Source organism: Halichoerus grypus, chromosome 13 (genome assembly GCF_964656455.1).
Source record: "Halichoerus grypus chromosome 13, mHalGry1.hap1.1, whole genome shotgun sequence".
NCBI lineage: Eukaryota > Metazoa > Chordata > Mammalia > Carnivora > Phocidae > Halichoerus > Halichoerus grypus.
In genome coordinates, this window is record NC_135724.1 from 95,269,513 (window position 1) to 95,290,024 (window position 20,512).

The following is a 20,512-nucleotide window of genomic DNA, read 5'->3' on the forward strand; positions in this document are numbered from 1 at the left end:
CCACCTAGCTTTATGCACGTCAGCTGAGCTTTCTAAAAACACAAATGGTAAAAAGAATCCACAGGAAAAAGAGACAAAGACTCTTCCCTCATCTCAGAGGACGCCTTCCTGAGCCTGCCTCCAATGGCAGGAGCCAGTGAGGGACGGGGTAAGACCTAACTAGAAAAACACAGTGAGAAAATACTCAACGTCATTTAGGAACGAGACGGCCCTCATCCTGGGCGACACCGAGTGCAGGCAGGGTTTCCTGACACCCTTCCACAAACCTTTCTGACGGACACTGGATGACACAGGTGCCAGGTCCAGCCAGGCGCCCCGCCGCAGGCTCTCTGACCTGACCTGATCACTCTGCCGTTACTTACCTCCATCAGTTAATGGACACGTGCACAAAACTGCAACTGCAGTTACAGTAACTCAAACTGTAACTAAAACTGCAGCACAGCTTCTCAAGTCAGAATACCAGAAACTCTATAAAACCATATGTACAGTATAATCCCATCTTTATAAGAGTATTTATTTCTAAACATATCGTGTTTTACTTACTTAACAAAAGAAGTATGTGTGGCTACATGTATGAGTGGCCAGAAGGATACACAATAAAATGTTCACGCTAAAGTGATTTTTGTTTTCTTCTTTTGGCTTGGCCATCATTTGCTAAATTCTACAAAAAGAAACAAAAGATCGTGCATTTGGGAGGTTTGATTTTTGTCTTTCTAAATGTGATGGCCTCCACCTGAAACTCAGCCGGTGCACTTCTGAGTCAGGAAACAGCGGCACCGTAGAGTAGCCAATGTAAGGTCTCGAAGGACTGCGTCCTCAGCCAGGTGGCCGCAGCTTCCCTACAGTACTGTCCTGACAAACGATGACAATGCAACTCACAGGGTGGGACTCGATGCTCACCAGATGCGCTACAGCCTAAGTGCGCGTGTGTGGGACAAAGAACGTGTTAAATCGTGACGCCGTCGTAGCTGGTGCATCAAGGCACCTGATGAGGTGTCAGCAAACACCAGGGTGTGGGGCGTGGTGGTCTTTACTTTAGAACAGACGCCAGTCCAGCCATTCATTAGCCAGAATACCTTAAACTCAAAGGGTGCTGTGTGCCAGTTACATCTCAATAAAGCTGGAAATAAATACAGATAAATAACAGCAAAAAATAAATGTTCCGTGTATACCTGAAAAGGGAGGGGGGTACTGGAGGAGGCAGGGTGGAAATACCCACCCCAGTCAGCTGAGTGAGTGGCTGTCCTTGGCCGGCGCCCACCCCATCCTTGCCACACTCAAGGCAGGCAACATCACTAGCTGACGTCACCCATGAGAAGCGAGGCCAGACCACGCAGGAGCTGGACTGCTCAGTGCAGAACCTGGACTCGGACTCCGTGCTGCCTGCCCAGCTCCCTGCCCTACTCAGAGCCAGGCAGAGGCTCACCTAACGTCCGAGGATTCGCTGTCCACATCTGACAGCTCCAGCAGGTCCTCTGAACTGCCCTCCTCGTCAGAGAAAGACCTCCTGACTTTGGGCTGCAGCATGTCTTGAGTGATCTTATTCCTGGCAGCCATGCTCCGCACATCTTCCTCGCTGCGACTCTTGTCTGGAAGGCAAAAGACACGGCTCTCCTGGCTGAGGGGCCCCAGGACGGACACCCGCAGTCTCCAGGCCTGGGCAGGCTCTCCACTTGCCTGGGTGCTGGAGAAGGTAGGCCTCCACCAGGTTGTTCAGGATGTGGTTTTTACAGATCCTCTCGACGGGACAGCGGCAGGTGGGGCACAAGCTGGAGCGCTCCATCCAGCCCGAGTAGCAGGCCGCGCAGAAGGTGTGCATGCAGGGCTGCAGGCTGAGGGCACAAGGACAGGTCTGCAGACGCCCCCGCAGAGCACTCGCTGGTGGAGCATCTGTCTGCCAAGCCGCAGCAGCCCCCCAGACGCCAGGGTACATGGGGCACGGCCTGCCTGGAGCATGAGAAGCAGGGACCCCAGTTCATGCTGCCTCTTTCCCCATAGGAGGACGTGGCCTCGCTCAGGCTGAGGGTTGGTCACAAAACAGAAAAGTGAGCAAGTTACCCACCCCCCCCGCCGAGCTCACTCGACTCAGCAGAGCCTAGAACCCATGCTTCTTGGGGCGTTACACCACCTGCATGTGGGGCCCACTGCTGGCGGCATCTGCATCCTCAGCTAAGAGACTGGGAATGCCACCTGCCTTCCACAACCCGTGTGAGCACAGTGTCCAACCCCAGCCACCTTGACGTGGTCCTCGTTAATTAAAAGAAACCGAAGCGACAGTCTGTGCCTCGGAAGGGACAGCAGAGCAGGCTGTGGCTCCAGGCGTATGAGGAACAGGGGCCCTGAGCGCGGAAAAGGCCTGCATCCAAGTGGAGGTTCAGATGGCTTTCACCCTGAAGTTCCCACAGAGAAGCAAGGAGGGGGCTCTCCCTAAGCTCCTCCTGGGACCCTCACTCCGGGGCACCCCCTCTGTGCTAACCACGACATTCCCTTAAAGCTCGGCACACTTGTTCCGTTCTGCGTCTGCAGAGCGCCAGGCCACCGGCGCTACCTGGGACCTGTGTCGACTGAGGGCGTTGCCGCATCAGCCTTGTGGGCTCTTCTACAGCCCTGGTCCCAGGCGCCGGGGTTTGGGCGGGTTGGCCACCCAAGAAAATGACAACAGTAGCCCCCGCAGCGTCGAAGCCGACATGACCCGGCTGTGATGCTCCTGCAGGTCTCCCTGTGGCGTGTAGCGTACCTCACACAGTCATGCAGCAGGTCCTGGCAGATGATGCACGTGAGCGTCTCCTCCATCTTGTCTGGTTTCACGGCCTCGGACCTGACATTCCCAAGGGCGCTGTGGCTGTCTCCACACTGGTCTACAACCAACAACTGCAGGGTCAGCTCAGGCTCCCCATCTGTGAGAGAAAGGGATGCGTTCTGACCACCACAACCCAGGGAGGAAGAAGCAGACACTGGGTCTTCTTGTTTTACAAACACCTTAACCTACGGACAGAAGACACAGCTCTCGCCAGTGTTTGTATTTTAAAGGGCGTTTTTAAGAAGGTCTAAAAGAAGTTTCATATTCCAATACACTTAAGTTTTGTTTTAGAAGAACAGTTAATGACAAAAAGAGGCACTCAGGATACATGCTTAAAGATAAAGGCCAGGGCGCCTGGGTGGCTCAGTTGGTTAAGCGACTGCCTTCGGCTCAGGTCATGATCCTGGAGTCCCCGGGATCGAGTCCTGCATCGGGCTCCCTGCTCAGTGGGGAGTCTGCTTCTCCCTCTGACCCTCCCCCACTCTCACGCTCTATCTCATTCTCTCTCTCAAATAAATAAATAAAATCTTTAAAAAAAAAAAAAGATAAAGGCCATTTGTCGCACAATATTTGTGTGTAATGTCATTTTTGTTTAAACAAACAATGTGATTTGTGTATACACTGGAAAGTACACTCTCTGATGTTACCAGGAGCTGTGAATCTTTTTTTCTTTCCTTCTGCTGGTGTTCTATAGTGTTCATGTGTTGCTAACCACAGATTAATTTTTATTTTTAATTAAACAAGTATTTGCACACAATTTACGAAGTCAAACATTTAAAAGAAAGCAAGAGCAGTAGCCCTCTGCCGTGGCCTAACTGCCTCCGAGCTAATGACTTTCGTGTTTTTAGCTACTTCTGCTGGTATGGACCTCCATGTTTCTGAGCTGTAATGCTATGTTTGGGTTCATCGATTCTAGACACCATCTCCTGACATCTATTAAGGTAGAGAAGGATTCTGCCCCCTGAACCCTACTCGCAGTATTATTGTAACAGGACTATTGGTTCAGTATATCGTATTTACCTTATGCTTAGGTAAATATTCACTGCTGAACCAAATAGTATACTATTAATTAAGGAAACTTAAGTTTTCAGGGCACCTGAGTGGCTCAGTCAGTTAAGCGTCTACCTTTGGCTCAGGTCATGATCCCAGGGTCCTGGGATCGAGCCCCGCATCGGGCTTCTTGCTCTGCAGGGAGCCCGCTTCTCCCTCTCCTCCCCACTTGTACTCTCTCACTGTCTCTCCTTCTGTCTCTCAAATAAATAAAATCTTTAAAAAAAAAAACAACTTAAGTTTTCTTCCTTATACAATTTTTCATTTTTGCTGGAATAAAAAATGGCCTTATTTTTATTTATTTTTTTAAAGATTTTATTTATTTGAGACAGAGAGAGAGAGAGAGAGATGGGGGGGTGGGGAGGAGCAGAGGGAGAAGGAGGAGCAGGCTCCCTGTGGAGCAGGGAGCCCGATGCAGGACTCGATCCCAGGACCCCGGGATCACGACCTGAGCTGAAGGCAGATGCTTAACTGACTGAGCCATCCAGGCGCCCCCAAAATGGCCTCATTTTTATACTTATTATTTTATGTACTGTTGCTGAGTTTTCCCACACCCTCCCCAAGCCAGTCAATTCAATTTTCCATGCAACACACCCAGTACTCTAGTCCCCTTCCCCAAGGCCCTCCCTTCCAGAGCCTCCTGGTCTCACTGCCACAGGGCAGCCACTGTCCCACTACACATTCCCAAATATTTTTTACAGTCTTTTTAACTTTGTCTTTTTAAGTGCAGATTTTTCTCTAAAGACTCTGACCTCCTTTCATTCTCTTCCTGATGGGCTCCAAATCCTCCTGATCCTGGGATTCTGACATAGAAAAGGATGCTCCCTCTCTGTCTGGGAGAGCTGAAGGAAAGGTAGGGATTTCATCACCTGCCACAGATGGACCACACTCTTTCGGGGAAATGCCTGCATCTCTGGAGCCTGTGAGAAGGACAAACAAGAGAGGTTCTGATTCATCTGCCCTAGAAGGAGAGAGCACAACAGGTAAAGCATCACAGATTCAAGTCAGGTCTAGGTAATCCAAGATGTCATATTCTCAATAACATACACTCACTAGAAATACTCAACTACATTTTTTTTTTTAAAGAGTTTATTTATTTATTTGATAGAGAGAGTGAGAGAGCACAAGCAGGGGGAACAGTAGAGGGAGAGGGAGAAGCAGACTCCCTGCCAAGCAGGGAGCCCAACGCCGGGCTCGATCCCAGGACCCCGAGATCGTGACCTGAGCCGAAGGCAGACGCTTAACGACTGAGCCACCCAGGCGCCCCTCAACTACATTTCTTAAATGCATTTGTGCCCACTGCTGTGCCGGGTAGAGCTGGATTAAGTGGCACATTAACGGGGAAAGAAATGCAGACATGTCTGTGACTGGGATCAGCCCTGGAACGTTTAGTCTAACACAGGGCCAATCCACATGCTAAGTAATGCCACTCACTCACCATGTTGTAACTAATGTTAGCACAGAGGTACACACACCAGCCTCTAAGAAGAGGGAAACAGGCTTCAGACGACAAGGACACGAAGGCCAGACAGATGAGAGGGACGGTGAGGTGATAAAGGAAAGGAGCAGGAGTAACTCATAGGGAAAGTACTGATCTGCATAAGCAAGATTTAAATGAGCCCCGGAGAAAGGTAAGGAGACTTTCCAATAACCTTTATCTGAATAAAGACCTAGTTTATGATACCACAGTACAATACATGTGTAGTCTATAATATTCAAGTGGTAAGTGCTGTTATTTTGAAAAAGAAAGAAACTGCCCTATGGCCTCCAAAGGAAAAAGGTTAGAATTGTTTGGGGAGCAAATGGGGAGCTTGTACACCAAGGGAAGAAAAGAGGTGCTGGCTCCTGGCTCTGGTTCTCACTCCCACCATGGGAGGGCCTCCTATGCTCAGTGGAGCTTCTCACTCCAGAATGAAGATCATGATGATGGTACCTCTCCAACAGATCCATGGTGAGGATTAACTTAAAACTTATCAAAGCACCTGGCACCCAACCTCACACTTAGCAGGCTGGCTATTTTATTAGTACGTATACACTTAGAGAGATACACAGAAACATTTCCCCAACTTTACACAGTTGGAGCTAAGCTTTCCATCTTAACAATTTGCTTAAAGCAAAATATTTTCTGTTTATGATTTTTTTAATTACACAATATACAAATGCATTGGCCTTTTATGGTAATATTAACAATTAGTATGTGTATACACACACACACACATCACATTTTCTTTATCCATTCACCCATCACTGGACACTTAGGTTGTTTCCATGTCTTGGCCTTTGTGAATAATGCTGCAGAAACATGGGGGTGCAGATATCTGAGATAGTGATTTTTACCTCCTCTGGATACATACCCAGAAGTGGGATTACTGGATCAAATGGTAGTTCTCTTTTTAAAAACTGTCTGAGGAAACTCCATACCGTTTCCCAGACCGGCTGCATCAGTTTGCATTCCCACCAACAGTGCAGGAAGGTTCCCCTTTCTCCACGTCCTCACTTGTTATCCTTTGTCTTTTTGATGCTGCCCATTCTAATAGGTGTGAGGTGGTATCTCATTGTGGTTTCTTTAACGAAATTAGAACATTATCGAAAAATCTATCAAAACCTAACCACACATATTATACACTGTACTATGTAGGAAAAATTTCTATTGGTGAAGTAGGTTTTCTTTATAGGCCAGAGCCGTTTTATGCTTCGATTCTGAAAAACTATTACGATAACCACAAAACGCACAGCTTGGGACTAGAGACAAAGCCTATTTTTATATAGGCATACAGCTGGGAGATTAGCACTCAATCCAGAATGCCCACAGCTTTCCATCTTGTCTGTGTTCCTACTCGACATGGTCTGGGGCCGCACTCAGGGTCACTGAGTGTCACTAGTACTCCTCTTGGGGCTGCCATCACAAGGGCGATCCCTCGGGTGGGTGGAGCCAGCAGCAGGGCAGCACCTGCCCCAACTGTGCAGTGCCTCTGTGATTTAAAGAACCCAGGCGGTACTATAAAGGGCACATGAGCCTACAGAACCTGAAGAACGTCAACCACCTGGGTAATTTTTCAGTATCTGGCATGTTTTCATCTAGGTAGTACGATCGCCTTTTCTTTTAGTCAGGAGTTTGAAGTAATGATGCTAAAATAGAGTAAGTCAAAGGCCTTGAGAAACTGGGACTACAGTTCAGGAGTACCAGGAGACAGGCTGGAGGGCCTCTTTTGGTCACTGGCTTGGTCTATGCTGCTGGTCTTCTCTGGGAGGTGGTGGGCGAGACTCAGACACAGTGCTCACTGTCCGCAGCCTTTTTTGTAACTAAGCATGCCTAATAAGTACCTACGAAGCCCTTTCATGGATGCCCTGAAAAGTCACAGTAACACATCAGAATGTTACTGTTCAGACGGGGTGCCACAGACCTGGGAAAAGAGAGAGGGGTGTTGTGTGGAGCGCGCTGCTGCTGAGGAGTTAGGCTGAGCAAAGGAGGCTCTGGGTAAGGAAGGTGGTAGGTGCTACAAAGCCTTAATGGGGACAACAAGTAGGAGAGATGGGGCTGCCTATGTTAAAAAGAGCAACAGTATTAGCAAGTAAAAACCAAGTTCTCAAAATGGAAATAGGTTCAAACAGTGTGGGAGAAAGAAGGCTTCCGGTCTCAGGGAAGCATACTGAGTCCCTGCAGTAAGGTCACTGCCTCTCCTTCCCCAAATCCGACTAAAACAGGTACAGAAATAAGGACTACCTGGCAGCGGTACAGCCAGGTCGGCCAAGGAGCTGGAGGAGTCTTCTGGGAACAATTCTTCTGCTGCTGAACCCACAATAGAGCTCTTTTTACAAAGGCTTTGCTGGTCCCTGCCTCTGAATGTGGCTGTGACAGCTAGAGCTCTGGCAGCCTTCTTGCAACCACAAGATTAAAAGAAGACAAAGAGGCACATGCAAAGGACAGAAAGTGCTTGGTGACATCTTGAGCTGGTGAGCCAGTGCTGGGCTGTGAGTCTTCAGACTCTGTCCTGGGAGCCATGTTTTCCATTATTCACAGCCAAACACACCCTCACTGAGATTTAAGAGGGTCTCCGTGCACTACAACATTAAGAATGAGAGAGGGTGGGGGACCTGGGTGGCTCAGTCGGTTAAGCATCTGCTTTCGGCTCAAATCACGATCTCGGGGTCCTGGGATTGAGCCCTGCGTCAGGCTCCCTGCTCAGCGGGGAGCCTGCTTCTCCCTCTGCCTCTGCTCCTCCCCCCTCCCCGGCTTATACTTGCTTGCTTTCTTTCAAATAAATGAAATCTTAAAAAAACAAGAACAAGAGATGAAGCATTCTAGGGATAAATTAGAGTTCCCAAAACTAAGTGAAAAAGGCTTACTTCACTGAAGAACATCAAAGAGCTTAATAAACAGGATAAAACACCATTATCCTGGGTATTGTAAAAATGTCAATTCTCCCCAATCAAAATCTCAAAAAGACTTTTTTTTTTAATTTAAAAAGATAATCCTAAAGAGAAACTGGAAGAAAAATACAGAAGAATAGCTAAGAAAGTGAACTAAAACATTAACATATTTAGGGGCTCCTGGGTGGCTTAGTCAGTGAAGTGTCTGCCTTCGGCTCAGGTCATGATCCCGGGGTCCTGGGATCAAGCCCGCATCTGGCTCCCTGCTCAGTGGGGAGTCTGCTTCTCCCTCTCCTGCTCCCCCTGCTTGTGCTTGCTCTCTGTCAAATAAATAAAATCTTTTTTTTTTTTTTTTTTTTTAAATTTTTTTTTTTTTTATTTATTTATTTGAGAGAGAGAGAATGAGAGAGAGCAAGCACATGAGAGGGGGGAGGGTCAGAGGGAGAAGCAGACTCCCTGCCGAGCAGGGAGCCCGATGCGGGACTCGATCCAGGGACTCCAGGATCATGACCTGAGCCGAAGGCAGCTGCTTAACCAACTGAGCCACCCAGGCGCCCTAAATAAAATCTTTAAAAAAATTAACATATATAGCATGATCCAATTCACTAAATATATATACATTTCATACCCTAACAATACCTACAAAGAAACGCTCAGGTCACATGGCACCTAGAGATTCTGAATCTTCTCTAGTGACCAGGGAGGAAGGTAAAGAGTTGATGCCATAAGGACCAGTACATGTAAAACTGGTTTTAAATTATATGTTACTCCAGGGGCGCCTGGGTGGCTCAGTCGGTGAAGCGTCTGCCTTCAGCTCAGGTCACGATCCTGGAGTCCTGGGACTGAGGCCTGAGTGGGGCTTCCTGCTCAGCAGGAAGTCTGCTTCTCCCTCTGCCTCTGCCCCTGGCGTGTGTGTATGTGTGCGCGTGCTCTCTCACTCTCTCTCAAATAAATAGATAAAATCTTTAAAAAATAAATAAATAAATTCTATGTCACTCTGGGTGAGCCTTGAAAACATTATGCTCAGGGAAAGCAGCAGACACAAAAGGCCACAGAATACATGATTCCACTTGTATGAAATGGCCAGAAGAGGCAAATCCATAGAGAGAGAAAGCAGATTAGTGGTTGCTGGGGAAGGGGCAGTGACTGCTGATGGGTATGGGGTCTCCTTTTGGAGTGATGAAAATGTTCTGGACTTATATAGTGGTATGAATGCACAACACTATGACTATGGTAAAAACCACTGAAGTGTACACTTCAACTGGGTGATTGTTATGGTATGTGAATTATATCCCAATAGAACTACAAGAAATACCATGGTACTCTGGTCTCCGACTTTCAGCATTTCTATTGCAGATGGAACAAGACACCATCTACTACTACAGCAATCTTGCTACTGAGAGCCTGATGCCTGATGACACCCCTGACTTCCTCAGTGGCTTCTCTGTCTGTCTCCGTAGCAACACAGGTCAGAACTAGTGACCAGAAAGCAGAGACTCCCTCTCACCAGAGCTGGAGGAAGGCGCGTGCCCTGCAGAGGTGGGCTCCATGCAAGAGGTAGAAGCCGTGGGGAAGAGGTCCGATGTCGACGTCGATGGCTGTGGTTCCTCAAAGCACACCTGAGTGGTGGGTGATGACAGCAGGACCTGGGGGTCGTCACCTCGCCCTGCACCTGAGGTATCTTTGGTCACGTGGAACACATTCTCTTTATTAGCTTCTGCAAGCACAAAAGGAGCAGAAAGAGCACAATCAGGGTTCAGGTGGAGCACCGCGACTTCAGGCAAGACATTCCAGCAGATGAAGAAGCTTTCCTAGTAAGAATCAATAGCCCTTGGGGCGCCTGGGTGGCTCAGTCGGTAAGCGTCTGCCTTCGGCTCAGGTCATGATCCCGGGGTCCTGGGATCGAGCCCCGCATCAGGCTCCCTGCTCAGCAGGGAGTCTGCTTCTCCCTCTCCCTCTGCTGCTCCCCCTGCCCGTGCTCTTTCTCTCTCTCTCAGATAAATAAAATCTTAAAAAAGAAAAAAAAAAGAATCAATAGCCCTTACTACGCACCCACTTGGTTATGGTTTCACTTACCAAAGGAGTCTTGTGTGATGCCTTGCTTCTCATTTAAAGATTCATAGAGGTATGCCACATCTAAAAGGAAATTAACCAAATCAGAACAGAGTGCCCACGCACCAGCAGGAACTCACTTCCCTCTTCTGTTCCTTTCTGTCACCTCAGTCCCTTTGTCCTTGTTGACTATGTTGACTTACCAGCTAGTAACAACATTAACCAGTTTAAGGGATTTCAAAACAAGGGACCCAAAATTTCTTAACCAACTTTAAAATAAATAAGCCTCAGGGAAAAATGTCTGGAGCCAGGAGGCAGACTGGGGAAGGCAAAACGATGAGTAGGTAATGAATCTGTGCTTTGCTTGTCATTTTAAACTACCAGAAGGAGCAGACAGAAGACCCTGCCATGTGGTCAGGGCTGGCTTTGACTACGCTGAAGACAGCCTGAGAATATTTGCCTCCTTCTTCCAGTTCGGGGGTAACCTTCGAAAGACTCCCTCAACTCCCCTTGTCCTGGATCATTCTTCTTCCCCAAACACAGATACTCAGATCTGGAAAAGCCAAATGGGATCCAGTCAGACGTCTGTTGTCTCCTGTAAGGTCTCCAACAGCCAAGCGACCCCTGGCCTCCAGCCCCTATTCTAGGTCTTACTCCCCACAACCCAGGTTTCTTCTGCTGTCACCTAGGCCATCTCCGTTCACTTCTCCTGGCCCTTTTGAGATGCAAAGCTCATGACCATGGTGGGATTTCTAAGAATGGCTGGGACTCAGACTGCAAGGTCAACACTCCCATTCTTCAACAGACATGACTCACACCAAGAATCTACATCAACAACAAAGAAAATGTAGCTAACACTAACATTCCTAAGGGAAATAGCTGCTTCAGCAGACTTCCTTTCAACGACACTTCCTAGCCGCGGCAGGACCTCCCCACCACGAGCCACCCGTCTGTCCACTCCCTCTCTCTTACTGTGTTCTGGCTCATTCTTCCTGTACACCAAGTAGATGACATCCCCCGTCTGCAAAGGGCAAGTCTGCTTCTTAACAACCTTCAGCTTGTTAATTACTGTTCCGTTGGTGCTGTAGAGACAACAAAATTGCAATTTATCCTACTTAAAATAACTTGGAAGTTAAATTTATTTTTCTACCACCACCACGAAAACAATTCAATATTACTGCTTTGAAAATGATAAAACGCTCATAAGAACAATGTAAATATTTAAGGAGCCACATACGCAAGTGCCACACTGTAATTCTCCTGAGAAAAAGCTTGCCTATTGCCCCCTCAAACCAGCAACCAATCTCATCAACATGTCTGCTCTTCCCCACGCCACGTTCTCTTCCATCTGCCTCCTGGTGGACCCCTGGACTTGTACCAGCAGCTCTGAGTTCCAGCTTCTCTACCGCTTCTGCACTCCGCTCTGTCCACAGATCTACCCCTCCCTCCAGGAGTTTCAACCAGGTCAGCTCATTCCTCAAATCAGCACTGACACCTCTTAAGTAACAGGTTCCAAGTAGCGGCTCAGTCGGTTAAGCATCCGACTCTTTTATCTCGGCTCAGGTCTTGATCATGAGTTCAAGCCCCACATTGGGCTCCACACTGGGAGTGGAGCCTACTTAAAAAAAAAAAAAAAAAAAAAGAGAGAGAGAGAGAGAGAGAGAGAGGTTCCGAGCAAAAGCAAATAAATGCCAGGCTATGGACTGGAAGATGGCGTGGTCCCTCAGTTGGGAGGTCACTCCAATCAATCAGGGAGCACAGGTGGAAGAGGGACAGGCTGCTGAGGGGACAGACAGGAGCCTAAGTCAGATGGGACAGGATGGAACAGCACTTCCTGAGGAAGGACTCCTGGGTAGAAATCGGACAGAAAATCATGAGTGGACGAAGCGCACACCGCAGGCATGGGGAACAGAGTACAAGACGAGAACAAAACTCAGCAAGCAAGCAAACCGACCCAATTGCAGGCATTCAAACCACCCAAGCTTAACTCTATGGCTTCACTGCTAAGGCCTCCAGTGGTGAAAAGGCCTTATTTTTACATCTGAGCAGATGCCCACTACTTAAGTGTCTGTAAAGGGCCCGAAAGTAAATAATTCAGGCTGTCTGATCACACAGTCTCTGTCCCAACTACTCAGCTCTGCCACTGTGAAAGGAAAGCAGCCACAGACAGGCCCCAATCAAGGGGCTGTGGCTGTGTCCCAGCGAGACTTCACTTACAAAAGCTGGTGGTGCTCCCCAATACACCCAGGGTCTCTGCCGCCAGGATTCTCCTCACAATCCATTCTCATGCTCTTTCTAACCAAAAAAGTCTGATTTTACTCTTCTGCTTAAACCCCGTTGATTACTCTCACTGTTCTCAGGCTAAAGTCCACACTCCCTAGCGCGGACACCAGGGCCTTCCTGCTCCAGTCTACTGCCTCGCTTTGCACTCGCCATTTACTCTGAGCACGCAGGGCCTGCTTGTGCCTCTGGGCCTCAGCACCTGCAGTTCCTTCTACCTGGAACACCCTCTCCCCTCCAGCCTCCTCAGCCAAGGAACGCGGTGGCCTCTGGAAGCTGGAAAAGGCGGGGAATGGATTATCTCCTAGAGCCTTCAGAAGGAGCCAGCCCTGCTGACACTTTCATTTTAGTCCAATGAGACCCGAGTCAGACTTTGTCCCTTCGGCACCATAAGATCACAGCTTTGTGTTATTTTAAGCCACTAAGTTTGTAGTACTTTGTTACAAGAGCCACAGGAAGCTAAAACCATCATATGGCCAGTATTGGGAAGCCAGGCCCTGCCAGAGGACAGCTCCAGAACCAGTGCTACATTATTCTACATCAGGCTGAGAAATAAAGAACTTAGTCTGCTACCTACCAGAAGAGGGGAAAGGAGCATGATTTCTTCCTAATAAACGAATTCCTAGTCTTCTATCCCTACAACTGTAGTAACCAATCTCACAGCACTTGACCTTTACAAAAATAAAAATTCATCTGGTGGAAAAGGCATACTCTCAACATACTGCTGGAAGGCCATCTGCCACTTGTACCAGGTTTAAAACAGGCACATTCTGACACAGCATTCCTTCCTATAAATTTATCCCAAGAAATAATCAGACATGAATGCAAAGGGTTTTGGAAGAGAATAGTGTCATTTATAATAACAAAAAGTCAAAATAATAAATCTCCATCAGTAAAGGAGCTGACAGGTAAATTATTACATAATCATAATGAAAAAGACAAGATGAATCTAGATGCACAGACACATAAGCACTCCATAAATAAAAGTGAAAAAAGCAGACAATGTATCTAACAAAACGTCATTAATACAAAATACATACGTATGTATTTCTAACAGGTGAGTGGAATTTGGGAAAGCTTTTCATTTTTATGTACTACTTATGTTGTATAACAATTTTTTTTTTAAAGATTTTTTTGACTTAGAGGAAAGAAGTCTAACTTGAATAGGTTATCACTGCCTTTTAAGTCTTTTTTCAGGAATATTTTTGCTTTAATTTGAATACATTCAAGACGGGTCACAGACACCGAGGTGTTACTGGAAACCAGAAAATATATTTTCTAATAACTTGACAGCCTAGCGAACTCCTGTGTCATAGAAAACAAGCCCCTGGGACGCCTGGGTGGCTCAGTCAGTTAAGCGTCTGCCTTCGGCTCAGGTCATGATCCCAGGGTCCTGGGATCGAGCCCCGCATCGGGCTCCTTGCTCAGCAGGGAGCCTGCTTCTCCCTCTGCCTACTGCTTCCCCTGCTATGCTCTCTCTCTCTCTGACAAATAAATTAAAAAAAAAAGAAAGAAAACAAGCCCTTGTTTCTTCTCTATAGTCAATGGCTTCAAGAGAAAACAGAAAAGTTCAGAAAGAGGGGCGCCTGGCTGTTTCAGTTGGAGGAACGTGTGACTCTTGATCTCTGGGTTGTGAGTTTGAGCCCCACATTGGGTGTGGAGATTACATAAAAACAAAAACAAGAAATCTTTAGAAGGAAAAAGTTCAGAAAGAGCTTACCTGGTATCTTCCAGCGACACCTGACCAGATTTTTCATCCACTATAATTTTACAGTGATCTCCAGAGACCAGTTTATTGCCGGGGAATGAAAGGTCACAACCTAAAACAGAGAAAGGATACACATTGGATATTACCATGGGGACTGTGCACAATACTGCCCTTTGCTTATCAAAGCATGTGGTTGAAAATCAGGACCTATGTTGTATGCACTGTAGGAGACAACACCTAGTCAAGCAAGAAAGGAAGCAATTTGTTTTTTTTAAAGATTTATTTATTGGGGCGCCTGGATGGCTCAGTCGTTAAGCGTCTGCCTTCGGCTCAGGTCATGATCCCAGGGTCCTGGGATCGAGCCCCGCATCGGGCTCCCTGCTCGGCGGGAGGCCTGCTTCTCCCTCTCCCCCTGCTTGTGTTCCCTCTCTCGCTGTGTCTCTCTGTCGTAAATAAATAAAATCTTTAAAAAAAAAAAAAGATTTATTGTTTTATTTATTTGAGAGAGTGCGGTAAGGGGCAAAGGGAGAGAGAGTCTCAAGCAGACTCACCGCTGAGCTTGGAGCCCGATGCAGGGCTCGATCCCAGAACCAAGATCATGACCTGAGCTGAAATCAAGTCAGATGCTTAACCAACCGAGCCATCCAGGTGCCCCCATAGGAAGCAATTTTTTTTTTTTTAAGATTTTTTTTTATTTATTTGAGAGAGAGAGAGCGTGAGATGGGGGAGGGTCAGAGAGAGAAGCAGACACCCCACGGAGCAGGGAGGCTGATGTGGGGACTCGATTCTGGGACTCCAGGATCATGACCTGAGCCGAAGGCAGTCGCTTAACCAACTGAGCCACCAAGGCGCCCTAGGAAGCAATTTTTAAAAAAGCACTTAAGTATTAATCCAAAGCAAAGGGAGAGGGACTGTGTCTTGCACCTTTCTGACTCCCCATGACCTAAAGGATACCCACCCCATCAACAGCTCTGGCTATACATCAAGAGCTTCTTGGTGACAGTTTCACAATATGCACATATATGCAGCTAGCCTGATAAAAACAGAAGTTTAAAAAAACTAAGGGGCTTAGTTAAGTAATTCTTCAGTATCTTAACGAAGAGTCACAGAAAACATGACTGAGCAAATTACAGACACAGGTACATGTTTGAGAAAATTTAAAACAGAAGGGGGCTGCATCTACAGCTGAATATGATCATTATACCCTCATTAAATGCAAGGGGGAAATCCTCAAATATTTTGTTCTCTCCTTAAACCAAAGGAATAAAAATTTTCAAGAGCTTTTTACTATCTAACCACTAATTTGCTTCTAAGTTTATACTATAGCTACTAAGGCTTATAGCTTTATTTTTAATAAGCAAACCTGGGAAGCAATACAAGGTCCATCAACCGGTGAATTAAAAAACAAAATGTGGTACATCCAAACAGTGGAATACTACACAGCATCAAAAAGAAACACATTACTGGGGTGCCGGGGTGGCTTGATCAGTTAAGTGTCCAACTCGTTGTATCAGCTCAGGTCTTGATCTCAGGGTTGCGAGTTCAAGCCCTGCGTTGGGCTCCACACTGGGCGTGAAACAAAGGGAGGGAAATGAATTACTGACACACACAACAGCCTGAAATGAATTTCAAAAGGATTATGTCAAAGGAGAGAAGCCATACACAGACTGTGGTGGAATACTGTGTGATTCCATTTAGATGACATTCTGGAAAAGGCAGAATGATAGGGATAGAAATTAGATGGATAGCTGCCAGAGCTGGGATTGAGAGGAAGTGGCTGATCCAAAGGACCACTAGGGAACTTTCTAGGGTGATGGAAACATTCTGCCTCTTAACAGCAGTGGTGATTCCATTTCTCAAAACTCACTGAATACCTATAAGGGGTGAATTTTACCATATGTGACCTGTATCTCCATAAACCTGAAGTATTAGAAATCTTACTTCTACATTATACATTATGGGAAGTGCTTTGTTACATTTATCCAAGGCAAATTTCACCTGTGCTCATGATCTTCCCAGCACAGAGTATAACCAGCAGGATAGTCTGCTGGCAGCCCCCAACCCACCACTAGTCACCGTGCCACTGGCATGGGTTTTTTTTTTTTTTTTTTTTTTAAGATTTTATTTATTTGCGAGAGAGAGAATGAGAGACAGAGAGCATGAGAGGGAGGAGGGTCAGAGGGAGAAGCAGACTCCCTGCTGAGCAGGGAGCCCGATGTGGGACTCGATCCCGGGACTCCAGGATCATGACCTGAGCCGAAGGCAGTCGCTTAACCAACTGAGCCACCCAGGCGCCCCCTGGCATGGGTTTTTAACAAGCTTCTCTACACCTGAATATCAGCATTCTAATTTGGATCCAAGATACTCTGTGCTAAGTTCTCTTCTTGGCATTTGCCCTGCTTATCATTCAGTTGGTTAAATTTCTCACAAGGCTGGTGCACACTTCTGCCACTCTCCGAGCATGAGAAGCTCTTTGGGAAGGTGAGGACTTCCATCTCCCCTCCCACACATACCAACTCAGCTCTCCCTTTCTCCTCGAAATAATGCCTTATATATAGCAGGCATGTTACTGTTTTAAAATAAATATAACCAAGTTCTACAACTCTTATGTGTCTTTCCCAAAATTCCTATGTTAAAAGCCTGAACCCCAATGTAACTGTAGACAGGGCTTGTGAGGAGGCAATAAAGGTTAAATGAGATCATTAGGGTGGGGCCCTAATCTGATAGGGCTGGTGCCTTTAGAAGAAGAGGAAGAGACAACAAATCTTTGTCTAGCATGGGAAGACTAGCAAAGCAGCTGTCTGCAATCCAGAAGAGGGCTCTCACCACGAAACAAATCAACTAGCACCTTAATCTTGGACTTCTCAGACTTAAGGAACTGTGAAAAATAAATTTCTGTTGGTTAAGCTTCCTGGTCTGTGGCATTTTGTTACAGCAGCCTGAGCAGACTAACACAGCAACTTCTGTTTTGCTGAAAAGGTTAATACATTCACCAAAAGGAAGTCTACTAAGATGATTAACTCACAACATGTTTTTGCTCCTTGTATTAACATGCAAAATAATGTTAAAATACTGTGTTATAATAACAATGGCTAACATTAAGTGCTAACCCTTCGCCAGGCTCCTTTTAAACGTTTCGCAGGTAAGACCTCAATTATTCTTCAGTGACTCTATGAAGTAAGTACAAAGGTATGGGAAGTTAAGTCCTCAGCCCAAAGCAAGTTATGTGGTGGTGCCAGGTTGGAAACAGGGCTTCTGCTCGTCACCAAATTCCTACCACATCAGTTAAAAACAATTAATGCATTTTTCAAAAGTTTCCAATGACATGTAAATACATTCAAAGTTGTAAAAAAAAAAAAAATTTTAACTTGATATTGAGATTTAATACTACCAAAAAACACCCAAAAACAAACAAAAACAGGTTCAGGTACATCATAAATGGTAAAATAAAACAAAAAAAAAGTGTTTTACTTTATTATCCTTATTTTATTTTTTATCATAGTACTTGGCTTTTATTTTTTGGTTTTTTTTAATTCCAGTATAGTTAACATATAAAAAATATCTGTTTTTAAACAATACTTTTTCACATTCTTTTTTTTTAATATAAAGTGAGAAACAAAAAGACTCTCAAATATAGACAACTGATGGTTGGCAGAGAGGAGGAGGTTGGGGGATGAATGAATAGGTGAACAGACTGAGACTATACTTCTGTTGAGCAGAGTAATGTATAGAACTGTTGAATCACTTTATCATACACCCGAAACTAAACGCTGTATGTTAATTAGACTGGAATTTAAAAATTATAAAAATAAAAAAATATGTAAAGTGTGTATGTATATATATGTGTATATATATATAAAGTCAGAGTGATTAACTTTCAAACAAACTAAATTTTTTGGTTGACTTGACCAGCGCACTTCTCTCCCTGTAGGAAAGGTACAACGCAGGTCAAAGTGCCAGATGGCCACTTAGGAGCCTAGAGGCAATTAAGCGTGGAGGGGTGACCACATTTCGTCTCACCTAGCTGCAGGATTTTGTTCGGGCCCTGTACTTCCCAGGTTCATTCAATCAATCAATATTTGAGCAGCTCCATTCTAAGAGCAGGGGCTTGAGATCTTTTTAAATGTAGCCACCTACAGCTATAAATTTCCCTCTGAGCACTGCTTCAGCTGCATCCCATAAACTGCAGCGTATCATATTTTCATTTTCATTCATTTCAAGGTACTTTGTAATTTCCCTTGTGATTTCTTCTTTGACCCATTGGTTGTTTAAGAGTGTGTTGCTGAAGGGCGCCTGGGTGGCTCAGTCGTTAAGCAGCTGCCTTCGGCTCAGGTCATGATCCCGGGGTCCTGCGATCGAGCCCCGCATCGGGCTCCCTGCTCGGCGGGAAGCCTGCCTCTCCCTCTGCCTGCCTGCCTGCCACTCCCCCTGCTTATGCTCTCTCTCTCTCTCTCACTCTCTCTGGGTCAAATAAATAAATAAATCTTAAAAAAAAAAAGTGTGTTGTTTAATTTCCACACTGAGTTTTCCAGGGTTCTTTTTATTGACTTTAATTTCACTCCATGGAGATCGGAGATGCTCCCTGTAGCAGTGAACTTGAGGAGACTGCATTCTAGGGGTAGATCACATTGATGCGCCTACTTCACGAAGTTGTAACAATTAAATAATCTGCAGAAAGCCCCGAGAAGGGACCGGCCCACCAGTGAGTGAGTAAACTGCGGCTCTTACACGAGAGCCTATTCCACCGGAAAAACTGGATAGCACGGCGGGCCCCGCCCAGGGCCTTCGACGGCCTGGGGTGCAGCCTGGCCCGGCGCCCGACCCCGGTCTCCCGGCCCTACTCCCCAGCCCCCGGTCCTCGGCCCCCGACCCCGGTCCCCCGGCCCCCGCCCTCATCCCCGCTCCCCGGCCCGCACCTCTCCTCCGCCCGATGGTCCACTCCCGTTTCCTCAGGAGGACGTGCGGCTCGCCCTCTCCGGCGCCCAAGCGGAGGAGCCTCCCCCACGGCTGCTGCTGCGGCGGCTGCTCGGCTTCCCCGGGCTGATCCATCGGATTCACATCTGACGAGACCCGGAAACGCCGGGTGAGACTCTCGGACCGCAGAAGCAGGGGCTCCGGGCCGCCGCTCCGCCCCGCGGCCCTCCCGGCCTCGGCGCCCACGCCACGCCGCCGCCGCCGCGGGCCGAACGCCCGCCTCCTCCGGGGCAGCCGCGTCCCGCCCGCCGACCCACCGCAGCCCCGCGCCGTCTGCTTACCCCCCGCCCCGCGCCGAACCCGGAACCGGCCGCGCCGCCGCCGCCGCCGCCTCCGCTGTCAACAGACATCGCGGATCCCTCAGCTGATCCGTCGGGCGGGGCTAGCAGCGTCCGTGCCCTGCGATTGGCTGGCGGTGGCGCGCACCGAGCGCGGCGGCTAGAGCGGAACCCGGAGCGGCCCCAGGGAGTGGGCGTGTGGGGGCTGGCGGAGTGTGCGCAGACGGCTGGCTGAGGGTCTGGACGCCATTTTTGGTGATGGCCGGGACGACTTCGTCTACGGAGATGTCGACGGTCGGCGCCATGTTAAGTCGGGGCAAAAGAGATGGAGTTACTTGGGGGTTGGGCGTCCGAAATAATTCCTCAAAGCCGTGTTGGAAGTGTTCGAAACGACGTTCTGCCTGACATGTGGCGAGATAAGTGAGATTAAAGCGGCACTTGCGGATGTCGATTTCCACCCGCCGGGGAGCGAAGGCCGGGAGGTCGGGTAATGCGCCGGGAGGGCTGGGCGAGTGAGAGCAGCTGCGTCGGTGGGCCGCGCGGTCCCCGCTGCTCTCCTGCGACTCCGCGGTTGGCGGTGCTGGAGCGCGGGGGCTTTCCGGGGGCTTTCCCGGGGCGCTGGCGGAGCAGGCGCACCTCCGTCCGTGCGCTCACGGAAGTGCACCCTTGGGAAGGAGCCCCTCAGTCCCGGGACTGGACTGTATACGCCTTTGTCTCGTTCAGTTTTGCAGTGTGTAATTAATACCTTTTCTCATTGAATACCCTTTTTCTTTAAGAAAAGCGGGGGCGCCTGGGTGGCTCCGTCGTTGGGCGTCTGGCTTCGGCTCAGGTCATGGTCCCAGGGTCCTGGGATCGAGCCCCGCATCGGGCTCCCTGCTCGGCGGGAAGCCTGCTTCTCCCTCTCCCACTCCCCCTGCTTGTGTTCCCTCTCCCGCTGTGTCTCTCTCTGTCAAATAAATAAAATCTTTAAAATAAATAAATAAGGAAAGCGAATATTCT

At 47.7% G+C, this 20,512-nt stretch overlaps 1 protein-coding gene and 1 long non-coding RNA gene across 6 annotated transcripts in view; one reads left to right on the top strand and one right to left on the bottom strand.

Annotated features, from left to right (window-relative positions):
* Positions 1–19,606, bottom strand: part of CHFR (checkpoint with forkhead and ring finger domains) — a 29,348-nt gene extending 9,742 nt beyond the window's left edge. For 3 of the 5 annotated variants that reach the window (XR_004913799.2, XM_036081387.2, XM_036081363.2), the window contains exons 1-10: positions 19,517–19,605; positions 19,178–19,321; positions 14,274–14,373; positions 11,246–11,355; positions 10,298–10,357; positions 9,729–9,938; positions 4,603–4,770; positions 2,738–2,897; positions 1,678–1,832; positions 1,427–1,589 (exon numbers count right to left, since the gene is read on the bottom strand). Coding sequence is in view for 3 of the 5 variants with exons in the window: in XM_036081387.2 (XP_035937280.2) it covers positions 1,427–1,589; positions 1,678–1,832; positions 2,738–2,897; positions 4,603–4,770; positions 9,729–9,938; positions 10,298–10,357; positions 11,246–11,355; positions 14,274–14,373; positions 19,178–19,310 (1,259 nt within the window). In the remaining 2 variants the exon portion in view is untranslated. Of the gene's footprint in view, positions 1–1,426; positions 1,590–1,677; positions 1,833–2,737; positions 2,898–4,602; positions 4,771–9,728; positions 9,939–10,297; positions 10,358–11,245; positions 11,356–14,273; positions 14,374–19,177; positions 19,451–19,516 lie in introns of those variants that run through there. The other 2 variants (XR_013443577.1, XM_036081372.2) reach the window with 2 other exon arrangements.
* Positions 19,607–19,706: 100 nt separating this feature from the next.
* On the top strand, positions 19,707–20,512 carry LOC144379961 (uncharacterized). The gene is made up of 2 exons (XR_013443578.1): positions 19,707–19,933; positions 20,290–20,512. It is a non-coding gene; the product is annotated as an uncharacterized LOC144379961 (long non-coding RNA).